Source organism: Impatiens glandulifera, chromosome 7 (genome assembly GCF_907164915.1).
Source record: "Impatiens glandulifera chromosome 7, dImpGla2.1, whole genome shotgun sequence".
NCBI lineage: Eukaryota > Viridiplantae > Streptophyta > Magnoliopsida > Ericales > Balsaminaceae > Impatiens > Impatiens glandulifera.
This window is the reverse complement of record NC_061868.1, coordinates 47533422-47546175: the sequence shown is the minus strand read 5'-3', so window position 1 is coordinate 47546175 and position 12754 is coordinate 47533422. Positions and strand designations below refer to the sequence as shown.

At 27.8% G+C, this 12754-nt stretch overlaps 2 protein-coding genes across 3 annotated transcripts in view; one reads left to right on the top strand and one right to left on the bottom strand.

Annotated features, from left to right (window-relative positions):
- The window catches only part of LOC124944769 (LRR receptor-like serine/threonine-protein kinase FEI 2), a 37685-nt gene that overhangs the window by 11645 nt on the left and 13286 nt on the right, over positions 1-12754 (bottom strand). The gene's annotated exons all lie outside the window — the stretch shown is intronic.
- Positions 7730-11490, top strand: LOC124944771 (SH3 domain-containing protein 2-like). 2 transcript variants are annotated; one of them, XM_047485112.1, is made up of 11 exons: positions 7730-7935; positions 8033-8108; positions 8656-8769; positions 8904-8973; positions 9058-9206; positions 10058-10159; positions 10243-10443; positions 10627-10689; positions 10773-10895; positions 11075-11149; positions 11255-11490. In XM_047485112.1, the coding sequence occupies exons 2-11, from the start codon at positions 8049-8051 to the stop codon at positions 11372-11374; spliced, it is 1077 nt and encodes a 358-aa protein (XP_047341068.1). In that variant the 5' UTR covers positions 7730-7935; positions 8033-8048; the 3' UTR covers positions 11375-11490. The 2 variants fall into 2 exon arrangements, with proteins under 2 accessions (XP_047341068.1, XP_047341067.1); XM_047485111.1 differs by having other exon boundaries at positions 7730-8108.

Sequence of the window (12754 nt, the reverse complement as noted above, 5' to 3'; positions counted from 1 at the left end):
TTTTTTTACATTTTTGACACGTTTAACACGTTTTTCACGTTTTGGCATGTTTAACACATTTTTCACATGTTTGGAACGTTTAACACGTTTTTGACACGTTTTCATGTTTTTAACACGTTTAAAACGTTTTTAACACGTTGACACGTTTCACATGTTTTTTACGTTTTTGACACGTTTGACACATTTTTAACACATTTAACACGTTTAACACGTGAAAAACGTGTGAAAAACGTGTGAAAAACATGTTAAAACGTGTAGAAAACGTGAATACGTTTGAAAACGTGTTAAAACGTGTGAAAAACGTGAAAACGAGAAAAACATGTGAATAATGTGTGAAAAACGTGAAAAACGTGTGAAAAACGTGAAAAACGTGTTATAATGTGTGAAAAACGTGAAAACGTATTAAAACGTGTAAAAAACGTGAAAACGTGTGAAAACGTGAAAAACGTGTGAAAAACGTGAAAAACATGTGAAAACGTTTAAAAAAACGTGAAAAACGTGTTAAAACGTGTGAAAACGTGTGAAAATGTGTGAAAAACGTGTGTAAACGTGAAAAACGTGTGAAAAACGTGAAAAACGTGTGAAAAACGTGTTAAAACGTGAAAATGTTTGAAAACGTGAAAAACGTGGTAAAACGTGAAAAACGTGAAAAACGTGTTAAAATGTGTGAAAAACGTGAAAACGTGTGTATAGTGTGTGAAAACGTGTGAAAAACGTGAAAAACGTGTTGTAATGTGTGAAAAACGTGAAAACGTATTAAAACGTGTAAAAAACTTGAAAACGTGTGAAAACGTGTACAAAACGTGTGAAAACGTGAAAAACATGTGAAAACGTGAAAAACGTTTGAAAAATGTGAAAAACGTGAAGAATGTGTGAAAAATATGAAAAACGTGTTAAAACGTGTGAAAATGTGAAAAAATGTCAAAAACGTATTAAACGTGCCAAAACGTCAAAACATATTTTAAAAGTTAACATTTTGAACCGATATTTTATTTTACAAACATTGGAATTAGAATTGAATTACAATTCTATCATTTTCCCAAACATAGGAATTGGAATTGAATTACAATTCTATCATTTTTTCAAACATAGGAATTGAATTGTAATTCAATGCCAATTCTCATGAAATTGGAATTAGAATTCCAATGCCAATTCCAATTCCAATTCCCCATCATCAAACACACCCTTATAGTAATTTTATTTCATTTTTTAAACATATATATCAATATCTTAATATATTGATTATGTCGTTCTAAATTTAATAGATTTATTTTATTTTTCAAATAAATTTGATGCATGGTTTTTTATTTAAGAGAAATGAGAGTGAGAAGAAATTTAGAAAAAGGAATTTGATCGGTCTAAAGTTTAAAAGATTTTTCTCACTTCCTCACATTTTTTCAGTTAACGTGTCGACTAGAAAGGTAAATAAGTCAAGCTGCTCGTAAATAGCTAATGAGTAATTGAGTTCGAGCTTTATATTTATTGTTCGAATAGCTTGTTATATATATATATATATATATATATCACATTCTTTCATTATCAAACAATCAAACTCATCTTTCTTTTCTCCTTCTACACCTTTCATTTCCAATAGTCAAACTCATCTATCTCTTCTCTTCCTTCTCTCAAATCGTTAAATATCTCTATATCTCTTCTCTTTTCATTTATAAACGTTGAAACATCTCTATCTCTTCTCTTTCCTTCATTCTTTATATTCTTTCTTCATAAAAAAAACTTTAAAACATTTATTTTTTGGATTATATTATTAACGAACAATTTTTTTATTATCTTCAGCACTTCACTACTTTATATTTCGAATCTTGTAAAATTTGAAAATCATTATATGACTAGTGCATCATATTGTCAAACTTTTAATATTTGTGATGAACATTTCGTTTGTAATTTCTAAATGAAATGTTTATAATTGAATGATTATCTTTAAATTATGTGATGATATTTATATTTTTTTATTCTTAAATAATATTGTAATTATATATGCGTAGTCTGTGAAATATATATTATATTATGTTTGAGATATTTTTTAGTTGTAAAATATAATTTTAATTAAAAAAATTAATTTTCGAGTTCGAGTAGCTCGAATTGTAATCGAGCCGAGTTCGAGTATACATTTTGGTATTTGGTCGAGTTCGAATATTTACAATTTGAGTCGAGTTCGAGTAGTATGATACTCGGCTCAACTTGACTCATTTACACCCCTAGTGTCGACGCATCATTCATTATCTCATTTCCTCTCCCCAATTTCTCTCCTCTATCACATCTCTAATTTTTTATTTTGTTTAACATTTATATAACAACCATACTAAATTAGTTTTTTGTTTAATTAATTTTTAATTTTTTCGTTATCAAATGTATAATATCGATACCATATCAAAATCAAGTTAAGTTAAATGCATGGATTTTTTTAATACCAAAATTTTCGATAAAGTATAATGTATGAAAAATATTTACGGTATACTGTACCGACTCACTCATAAAAATAACCTATAATAATAAAAACTTATTTGGATAACTCAATTAACAAGAGTTTACATTTAATAGTTAAGAAATTACTAATTTAATTCTTATTTAAAACGTTTTAAGTTCACATAAATAATTGTGTTAACTTCTTTCATTAAAAAATAAAAAAGTATAAAATAATGCAATTGTCCAACAATCTTAGAAACAGTAAATCATAAAAATTAGACAATGAAGCCATCGGTATATATGCCACATTCAAATATGCTAAGATGTTTGAAATGTGACAATTACTATAAGATTTTAGTTGTTCTTCAATGGAAGTTTTATGATTTTGTAAGGTTTTGTAAAATGCATAGAAAACATAAGTAATTAGTCCCTAAGTTATTTTTGTATTTAAGTCCTCAAACTTTGTTTTTTTTTATCAATCTTAAACTCTTTTTTGAAATAAATTTTAAAAAAAGGTTCAAGATGGGAATTGTTAATTTTAAATCAGATTATAAAAATCACAAAGTTAAATTAACTCACTAAGGAGGGTTTCAAACGAGTCAAGCTGACGAGTCGCTCGGTGAAAACACAATTTGAGTTTGACCAAATTTGAGTCGAGCTCGATCCGACTTGTTTAGTATTCGAGTCGAGTTTAAGCTCATATAAATACTTACTCGAATACTTGTTGAGTTTTTCGAGCCTGATAATTAATAATATATTTTAAATTTATTTTAATATTAAAACCTAAAATTTATATTTCCCAAAAAACCTAAAATTTAAAATAAATATTTTTTCAACACAAATATTTGAAAATTTAATTTTATTCAAATTCTTCAAGATAAGTCAAGATTGTAGATAAATAATCGAGTCGAACTTGAGTTCGAGTTGAGTCAAGCTAATAAATACTTAATCGAGTTATGCTCAAGTTGACTCATTTTCAGTCATACACTAAGGTAGCTGAAGTGATAAAAATAATTTATAAATTGAAAAAATCGTGAATGAATTCGATTAAAATCACAAGATATATTCAATCTTTCATTAAAGGAGTATAATTAATAATAATGAAAGGAGGATATTAGTTGTCTCGATTTAGTTTAAGTATGCACTTTGTTAAAAAATACTATCAACCAAACAAAATTAATAATTAAAAAAAAATCAATAATTAAAAGGATTAAAACTATATAAGAAAAATATGACAAAAATGATTAACACATAATCCACCAACAAACTTAACTATTTAACTAAATGTGTTCGAACTTATAACCTCTCAAACAATCAAATAAAACCGGTTATTAATCCAGATCTGCTCTTTCCGAAATGACAATCCAATCAATTCTCATGCTATGTGTTGTTATTAGTAATCATCCGTCCAATCTCATTTGCCTGTCTCGTCCGCCTCTGGAAGGCCAGATGTTTCACGTTGGAGCTCTTAATCTCTCAATTCTCATGGATTCAGTCTATCATAGCGATACTGAATTCCTCATGGAGATCAAATTGGGAACACTGCTCAATTACTGTACTAAACTATGTTATTTTTGTTAAACTTGATAATAAAAATAATTATTTTATTTTATTTCTGCTAAGGCACCCCAATCCTCATAACTAGCCTGAACGTTGACAGGAGAGTTATCTACGGATCCATTGAAGTTTAGTTGGTTTGATATATCTGCAAGGGATATGTAGAGTTGCAAGGAATTGGTTTGTACAAGCGGCTAGGGTAAACATGGGATGAATTAATCCGAAATTCAATTTGATTGAGTTTGAATCCTATTAAATTCGATTTAATTATAATTATTCAAACGATTTAAATAAAAGTATAAATTTTAATTTCGTTTTCTTAAAATTTATATAATATATTTTAAACTTATTTTTGCATTACTTATTCAAATTTTTTTTTTCAGATTCTAATTTTTTAATTAGTTAATTAAAAGATTCAAAAGTAACTAATTAAAAATTTTAGAAAAAATTAAAAATACTATTTAATTAAACAAAATTATTTATAACATTAAAATTTTAATAATACTTTTTTATAATTAAACATAATAAATATTAAATAATAAAATAAATAAAAATTAAATAATTAAATAAAAAAATATTAAATTGAATTATCTTAGAGCATTTGACAGATTAGTCATTTAATTAACTATTTAAGTTTTGATTAAATTCGAATTAAATTAAATTTACATTTAGTTTAATTATAATTGAATTTAAATAATTTAATTAATCTAAAATACTTTGAATTAAAATATATAATATACTTAATTCACTTGTTTATTTTTAATTAAATATAAATAAAATAAATGAATAAATTAATGTATTATTGAATAATTTCATGTTACACTTCAACTAAAAAAATATATATAAATATTTTTTTAGTTTAGATTGTCCAAATCATATTAATCCTTATTAATTAGTAAAAATTCGAACAAAACGGATCATTTTTTACCCATTTGCTCATCTATGCTACGACGATTTAGGATTAAACTTATGGTCTATAAAACAATTTGTGCTTGATAAGCATTTTAACTGGAGAATGTAGGTTATTGTCTTAACAGACTTAAGAAAAGTGTTATCAGTTTTTATTTTTTTGATTTTGGATGGTAATGTGAGAGGTGTCATAGGCGACCGCTTAATTGGCCTTACCTTAGGGTCGACACTGGTTCGACTAAATACGCAGCAATGGAAACAATGATACTTCCATACTAAAATGATTAAGAAATTAGAGTTTTAAATAAAATTTAGAATGAGATTGAAAACAATGAGAAATGATGGATGAATGTAAATTTTGACTATATTTGGAATAAGAGAATCAAATAATTAATTAAATTGAAAAATAATTAGGAGTAGTGTCATATTCTCTTCTTGCTTTACAAACAAAATTATTCCATGACATACTTCCCAAGTAGTCAATATAATTGACATATATTTCTTCTTCTCTATCAACAAATTTTATCAAAAAAATTAAAAATGGCTACTCAAGCTATCGCTTTGACAGTGGCGATCCTCTATATCTCAAAAACCAATTATGCCCTCTTCGGCGCCGGAGGTTTCGAGGCGGAGCTCATGGAGCTCATCCACATCGACTCTCCTCTAACTCGAACCTAAAACAATAAAAAAAACACAATTTTAACAGGTTCACTAAGATAAAATCTGACTACATTTATCCATAAAATATGATATTATTAAAGAGATAATATTATTAAGGAAATAATAATAAATATTACATCTATTTGATTATGACATTAGTTTATATAATATTTGGTCTCTCGAAATGATAAAATCCTAACAAATACATAATTGGACTGAAAACGATGTTTTCAAGACAAAAACTCCACAAAATAAAATAAAAACAAATTCTAATATATATATAATCATTATATATATATATATATATATATATATAATTCTAAAATTATAGAATTCTAACCCATATAGAATTGGAATGGCCAATAAAAAGTCCAAATATTAAAGTTTTCTCACCTCAACAATATATTTAATAAATATTAAACAAAGTTTTAACTTGTCTATAAACGAACATGTTTACGAACCTATAAACGAGTCTTTAAACGGATATTTTTACGAGGCTCTAAAAAAATATATTCGCAAGCTGACGAATTGAGAATATTTAAAAGTTTTAGCTTGGCTCATTTAAATTTCAAGCTTTTAAGTTAATACTAACAAACGAGCTCGAATGAGATTTTTTATCGAATTGAGATTCAAATAGCTTGCAACAACTCTATTCATTTACATTCTTATAAACAATGATACTTCCATTGAGGATTCATGAATGAATTAGAGTTTTTGTAGGTTTGAAAACAAAAATAAAGTGCACTTGAAGAAAATAAATGTAAAATTATGGATGAACGTGAATTTTATATTTTTCTTATAATTAGATATACACACAATGAATTAAATTAAAAAAATAATGAGTCAAATAACTTTTTTATGGATAATTTTTTTTTTTTTTTTGTAGAATTAAGCCTGAGTGAGGATCTGCTGTCCCAAGAGATTGTCCCACTTGTTGTTTCAGAGATAAAACGATGTTGTTTTGATAAATGAGACAAATAAAAAATAATATATATGACATAAACTTTAAATCCTAAATCTTAAACCTTAAACTCTAAACCTTGAAAAATTATATATATAATATTTTATTTTAATATTCAATTTTTTCTTAGACAGACTTTTGGGACACATCCAAATTCATTAAACCCAGCTCCATACTAATGACAAACGATATTTTTTGGTACGGACAGTCGACAATCTCTTAACGAAACTCGAACCATTTTTAAATACTAAGTCAATTTTTTTTAGAATTTTCTTATTAATTTTAAAATATTTTAAAAATTTTAAAATAATATATAAATTTATTAAAAAAATTAAAATAATACATTATAAATATTTTATTTTATAAATTCAAATAAAACAACTGATTACTCAAAGATAATAAATTATATTATTATAAAAAATAATTTAATTAAAAATGTATATTTCAATTCTTTACTTTTATTAATAATATTTATGCATCTTCTTATTGAAATACATAAAAGAAACTTTACATATATTCCCAAGTCCCCTTTTCAAAAGTTTCAGCTCTTTTACCAAAATCGGATAATGTTATTTTTTTAGTCCAGTTTTACCCCTTCCAAGTGGTGTTGTTTATTAATAATATTTTTATGAATACTTTGAAAACTTATATATTTATATTAAGTTTTTATTAATAATATATTTTTTCAATAAAAATATTTTAAATAAAAATAAAAACTATAAGTGGAATTTGATATAACGAGTATAATAATAATAATCAAATGATCCAAAAACCTTATTAAGTTTATAAAAATGACATTTTAAGTAGGTACAAAGTCCAAAATATCTTTCGCATCAAACGAAACAACGAAACATGTATTTGTGTGACGCGAAAAAATGAAATGTCCAGAATACTCTTAATATTTATTATAGAATATTTTAAAGGTATTCTGGACATTTTACATACATCTCTTCGCGTTACGCGAATTATATGTATGTTTCACGTGACTACGAATGTATTTTGGACTTTTGTAGTTTGTACATGACTATAAGATATTTTTGCAAATTATTAGAACGGATCATTTCCCAAAATACGGGTCATTATTATTATTATGCTCATTTCTCAAATTTCCCAACTAACAGTAGAAAATATTTATGGAAAAATGATTACTCCATTAGAGGTGGAAGAATTTCTTCTTGTTCCCTTTAAAGGTCATGGAAGAGTAAATTTAACAGTTGAAAACAGAGTTAAAGAGAGAGAATTAAAAGCAGGAAGGAGATAGAGAGAGAGAATACAGTTTCCACTCCATTTTGAATGTAGTCAATTGCTAAAACGCTACTCTAGACGCCGGAAGAACATTCTTCTCACAGTAGATTTCCGTCTCTTCATCTTCCTTGCCGGTCAGGGGCTTCTTCACCGATCTTCCAATAATTCCGTAAACGAGTGTATGATCGATCAGCTATTCTCTCTTCACCAGATTAATCATCTATCTATCTCTATCTATATGTTTGTGTTTGCTGTTGTTTCTTCGAGACGGAATAGGACAGGAACTGTCACCATGGAGGCCTTTAAAAGGCAAGCGAGCAAGCTCAGAGAACAAGTTGCTAAACAGCAGCAGGTACCTTAGGTTACTTTATCTTCATCTTCATCACCATACCTATTTCGTTTTGTTTGATCATTTTATTGTAACTTCTACATGTTTTTAGAAGGATTATTTAATATGTTGTTGATTTGTCTATGAGAATCTGAGCTAACATGACAATTGAAATTGAACTTAGTTTTGTAAAAGCATGAAATGAAAACAAATTGAGATTGAAATAGATCTTGTAAGTAAGCGTTTCATAATGTATATATGGAAATTAATCCCGTATTACCTAATTAAGTTGCTCTTGTTCTTTGATTAGCTGAGTCTCTGGATATATTTTCTCCATGAACATATTCAATAAATATTTTTAAAGTTTTATATTGAATCAATGCTATGATAAACCTTGTTATGACTTGTGATGTATTGTTTCCACGGGTTGTTTAATGGTTGTGAAATGTATATTTTATGATGTTGATCTTTTCATCTTCTCTTGGAATCTTATACTTTTTCTACTAATCAACACTTTTAGCATAATTAGCATTAGCTATATGATTGATTATTGAAGATTGATTCTCTGTAGGCGCTTATGAGACAATTAGGACGTCTAGGGGAGGAGCCTGATCTAGTAGATGAATTTGAAGATGAATATCATCAACGTCTTCTAAAGTTACACAATTCAACTACAACCGCCAAGGTACGGTCTTAGATTTTGTAAGTCATGTCTATATCCAGTAAGTTATTTTTTGTCTAGCTAATAAATTCTTATGACAACTCCAGCAAACAGTACTGGATATGTGAGCAAAGTCTGAAATTCATTATGTTGCACAGCATTTTCAGAAAGATATTGTTCGTGGTCTAGAGGGCTATATATCAATTGGAAAAAAACAAATGGAGATTGGTAATGTTATTGTGGCGTGTTTCCAACTTCATTTAAAAATATAAGGCCAGATTACATGTTTTCTCATTCAAAATGATTCTGTAGCAAAAAGGTTGGCTGAAGATTGCTGCAGACATGGCATTGAGAATCAGAATTCTGTATCTGCTCTTGCAAGGGCTGCTCAACAATTTGGCATATCACACAAAGAAATGGAAAGCGAGCGACAAACAATGCTTGGCGTACTTGGTGATCAGGTTGTGTGAACAATGCATTGTTGCTTTAAAAAATATCGTTTTCAAGTTGAAAATAGACTTGTCTAATGAGCCAAATTACGTAAATAAGAACCAAGTTTCATGGTTTGCTAGCAAGTGGAGTAACTAAAATGCACATGAAAAGACACTAAGACAGGTAATTGTCTTTGTGAAGAAAGAAGAAGAAAACAATGGTGTTTGCTGAAACAAATAGACAATACAAAAATTATATTCCCACATGGACTTTTATTCATATGCTAGTCTAAAATATCCAAAAATTGGCAGTCACAAGTTGAAGCTCTTAGAAATTCAATGTTAGATGTTCCTTTTCTAAGGCAAACGTTCCTGCTCACCTTGTAGTCTAGGGCCTTGTTTTATCTTGGGTTATTTGAATAACCAAGTGGTTATTGAAAATCAGGTTATTTGGGTAAAAAAGGCATTATGGGTATACATATATAACCCTGTAATGTTTTGACGTTGTGCTTAAATGTCCATTTTTCATCTCAATGCATGGACCATTTTAAAAAGAAAGGGGGTATACATATAATGATATTTCTTTTTCTCGTTTTAAAAAAGTAGAGGTTATTTTGGTTGATGATTTGAATGATGTGATTATGTGTAGATTGTTAATTGGATGGTGGGTTATTTGAGATTAGTCTCAAATAACCCACATCAAACAAGGCCTTATGGTGTTCATCAAGCAACTTTCTATTATTGGTCTGTTCCATTTCCTGTCATTTCTGTACAATTAGACAAAACATACATGCATATCCTCAATAACATGATTTTGCGTCTAAAATATTACGTTGTTTCTCTCGCTGTTGTTCATATGGTTGTTGCTTTCCAATTTACAGGTTTGTGAACCACTGCGCAAATTAATAGCAGGGGCGCCTTTGGAGGATGCTCGCCATTTGGCTTATCGCTATGAAAAACTTTGTCAGGAGATGGAAGCTCAGGTATTCTTTAATGTCATTTCCTGATACACATGCAGCTGGATTTAGCTTTGGTGATAGTTGATTATCTCATTTATAATGATCAGGCTTCAGAAGTACTAAGGCGACGATCAAAGTATGGAGATCCTTCTGCTCCAGCAGAGTATGCAATTAAGCTTCAAAACTCTGAAAACAAATTGAATGAACTGAAATCATCGGTAAAGGCTCTTGGTAAGGAAGCAATTACTGCTATGTTGTCCGTGGAGGATCATCAGCAGACAGTTACTTCCCAGAAGCTCAAAACAATGGTATTTTTGTCTATACAACTTTTTTGTTGCAGTTGTAGAGTGAATAGTTCACTCTTGCTTTATTGTTTTCACTTCTGAACATAATTGCAATTGTTTGTAAACTGTGTCACTATATAACTATTTCCAGATCTCCCACTTTCCCCTCTTTTTGAAACCCAAAATCATTGATTGGACCTCTTACAGGTTGATGCTGAGAAATCTTATCATCTGAACATTATTGCTGCTTTAGATAATCTTCATGCTAAGGTTTGTCTGTAACTTTAGCTTTATGAATTTCCCAAGAAAGAGTTTTTCTTATCTATGAATGTGTGTATGGTTTTATGGGTCAGATGATGCTGGAGAATCAACAGAATGTGACGGAAAAGCAAGGTCTTCATGTTTCTGTTAGTTTGAATGGTGGTGGTGGTACCCATAAGGACAACCTAGATCATGACAACTACTTTGTTGCAAAAGTAAATCTTTCAATCTTTATATTTTCAAAACTTCATTTTAGTAATCTATCACTGTTTTAACACTTCTATATCTAGGGCTTTGTTTAATAAATAGATTGTTGATTGAATAGTGGGTTATTTGAAGCCTGGATCTTTTGTTGTCTTGAAAGGTGAAATATTTGGGCTAATTATTTTTTCAGGTTTTACATGGATTTGATACTCAAACTGCGGGCGAGTTGAGCCTTTCAAAAGAGGACTATGTTGTAGTTCGCCAGGTTAGTCTCGTATATCATGTCACACACAATTGCATGGTATATATGGTTGGAAAAGAATGATTTTCTTGCGTTTATTTTAAAAAATGAAAGATGTATGATTGATAGGTAGCTCCAACTGGATGGTCTGAAGGGGAGTGTAATGGAAGAGTGGGATGGTTTCCATCTGCATATGTAGAGAGAATAGATAATGCTCAAGAAGGAACAGTAATGAAGGAAAACACTTAAAATGCCATCTTCTTTTGAAGATTGTGTATATTTTCCATGTTTTTAGGAAATTGATTCTTATAACCCTTAATATATATATCTATATGTGTAATTAAAACCCACAAATGTTTTGCCACTATCGGATATATTTATATAGTTTTGGCGTGATTATGTATTAAGTTGGTTTATTTTTCAAAAATGTTAATACCAACTTACAATCACAATTTTATCATTTATTTTATAAATCGATTAATTAAAAAGAAAAACTCTATTTATTTCAAAATGGTTAATTACATCGTTTTACTGTTCATATTCTAGTATTTAATATTTTTAAAAAATAATTAATATATATTATTAAATTTTATGACATATTTAATATTTATAAAATAACTAATATAAATATATAATTAAAATATTACCGATTAATCCAATAAAAAATAAATCAATTGAACCAGTAAAAAATTGGTTAACCAATAAATCATTAATTGGTTATCAATTTTTCGAATTTTTTCATAGATTAAGTAAGACAAAAAAATTGTAGATATAGATATAATATCTTAAATTTAAGTTTATACGTTCAATAAGTTTCGCTTAAATGTGTTTATAAGCTACGTGCTTAACCTACCAAAAATAATAATATCTGAAGAAGAAATAGACCCAACATTCTAAAATTAAAAAATATAAATGAGTTATTAAAATGTTTTTACTTCAATAACAATAAATGAAATAATTAATAAATAGAGAAATGAAAATATTTATAACAAGGAATGATAGAGAGTGCGACTCTGAGACAGCGACTGGGAGAGCGATGCCTACGTGGGTTGACAGGTGGAATAAATAAATAAAAATATAATAATAATTAAAACACGTTTTGTAGAATATTTTATCTCCTCTTATTAATTAATTTCTCTCTCTTTTTGTTAAATAATTTATCTCTCTTATTAAACCCTAAACTCTAAACTCTAAACCCTAAATCATAAACCCTAACGTTCTAAAAAAACTCTAAAACCTAAATCCTAAATACTAAATACTAAATTATAAACCCTAATTAATATTACTGATTAGTTGAATTATGAATTTATCTCTTTTATTTTTATTTTATTTTTATAACTTTTCAATTCCTTTATTTATCAAATATTTTTTATGGTTTCTTTTTTCTTTTTATTTTTTATTTTTTTCTATTGACTTATTACTTATAAATAATTATAAATAAATGTTTATCTAATATTTTTATTCTCACGGTTAATAAGATTAATAAGAAGAGAGAGAAAATAATTAATAAAAGGAGAGATAAAATAATTAATAATAGGAGAGAATATTCCACATATCAAATCCACGTAGGCATCGCTCTCCCAGTCGCTGACATAGTTTACTCATGTTCTTAAAATGTAATAAAGAGAA

What these genes read in the sequence shown, in the direction of transcription:
- LOC124944771 (XM_047485111.1), top strand. Translation starts at nt 7,938, where the DNA reads ATGATCGATCAGCTATTCTCTCTTCACCAGATTAATCATCTATCTATC. An exon ending in GTCAGGAGATGGAAGCTCAG is followed by an intron (nt 10,160 to 10,242) that starts GTATTCTTTAAT and finishes TATAATGATCAG; the next exon opens with GCTTCAGAAGTACTAAGGCG. An exon ending in CCCAGAAGCTCAAAACAATG is followed by an intron (nt 10,444 to 10,626) that starts GTATTTTTGTCT and finishes GACCTCTTACAG; the next exon opens with GTTGATGCTGAGAAATCTTA.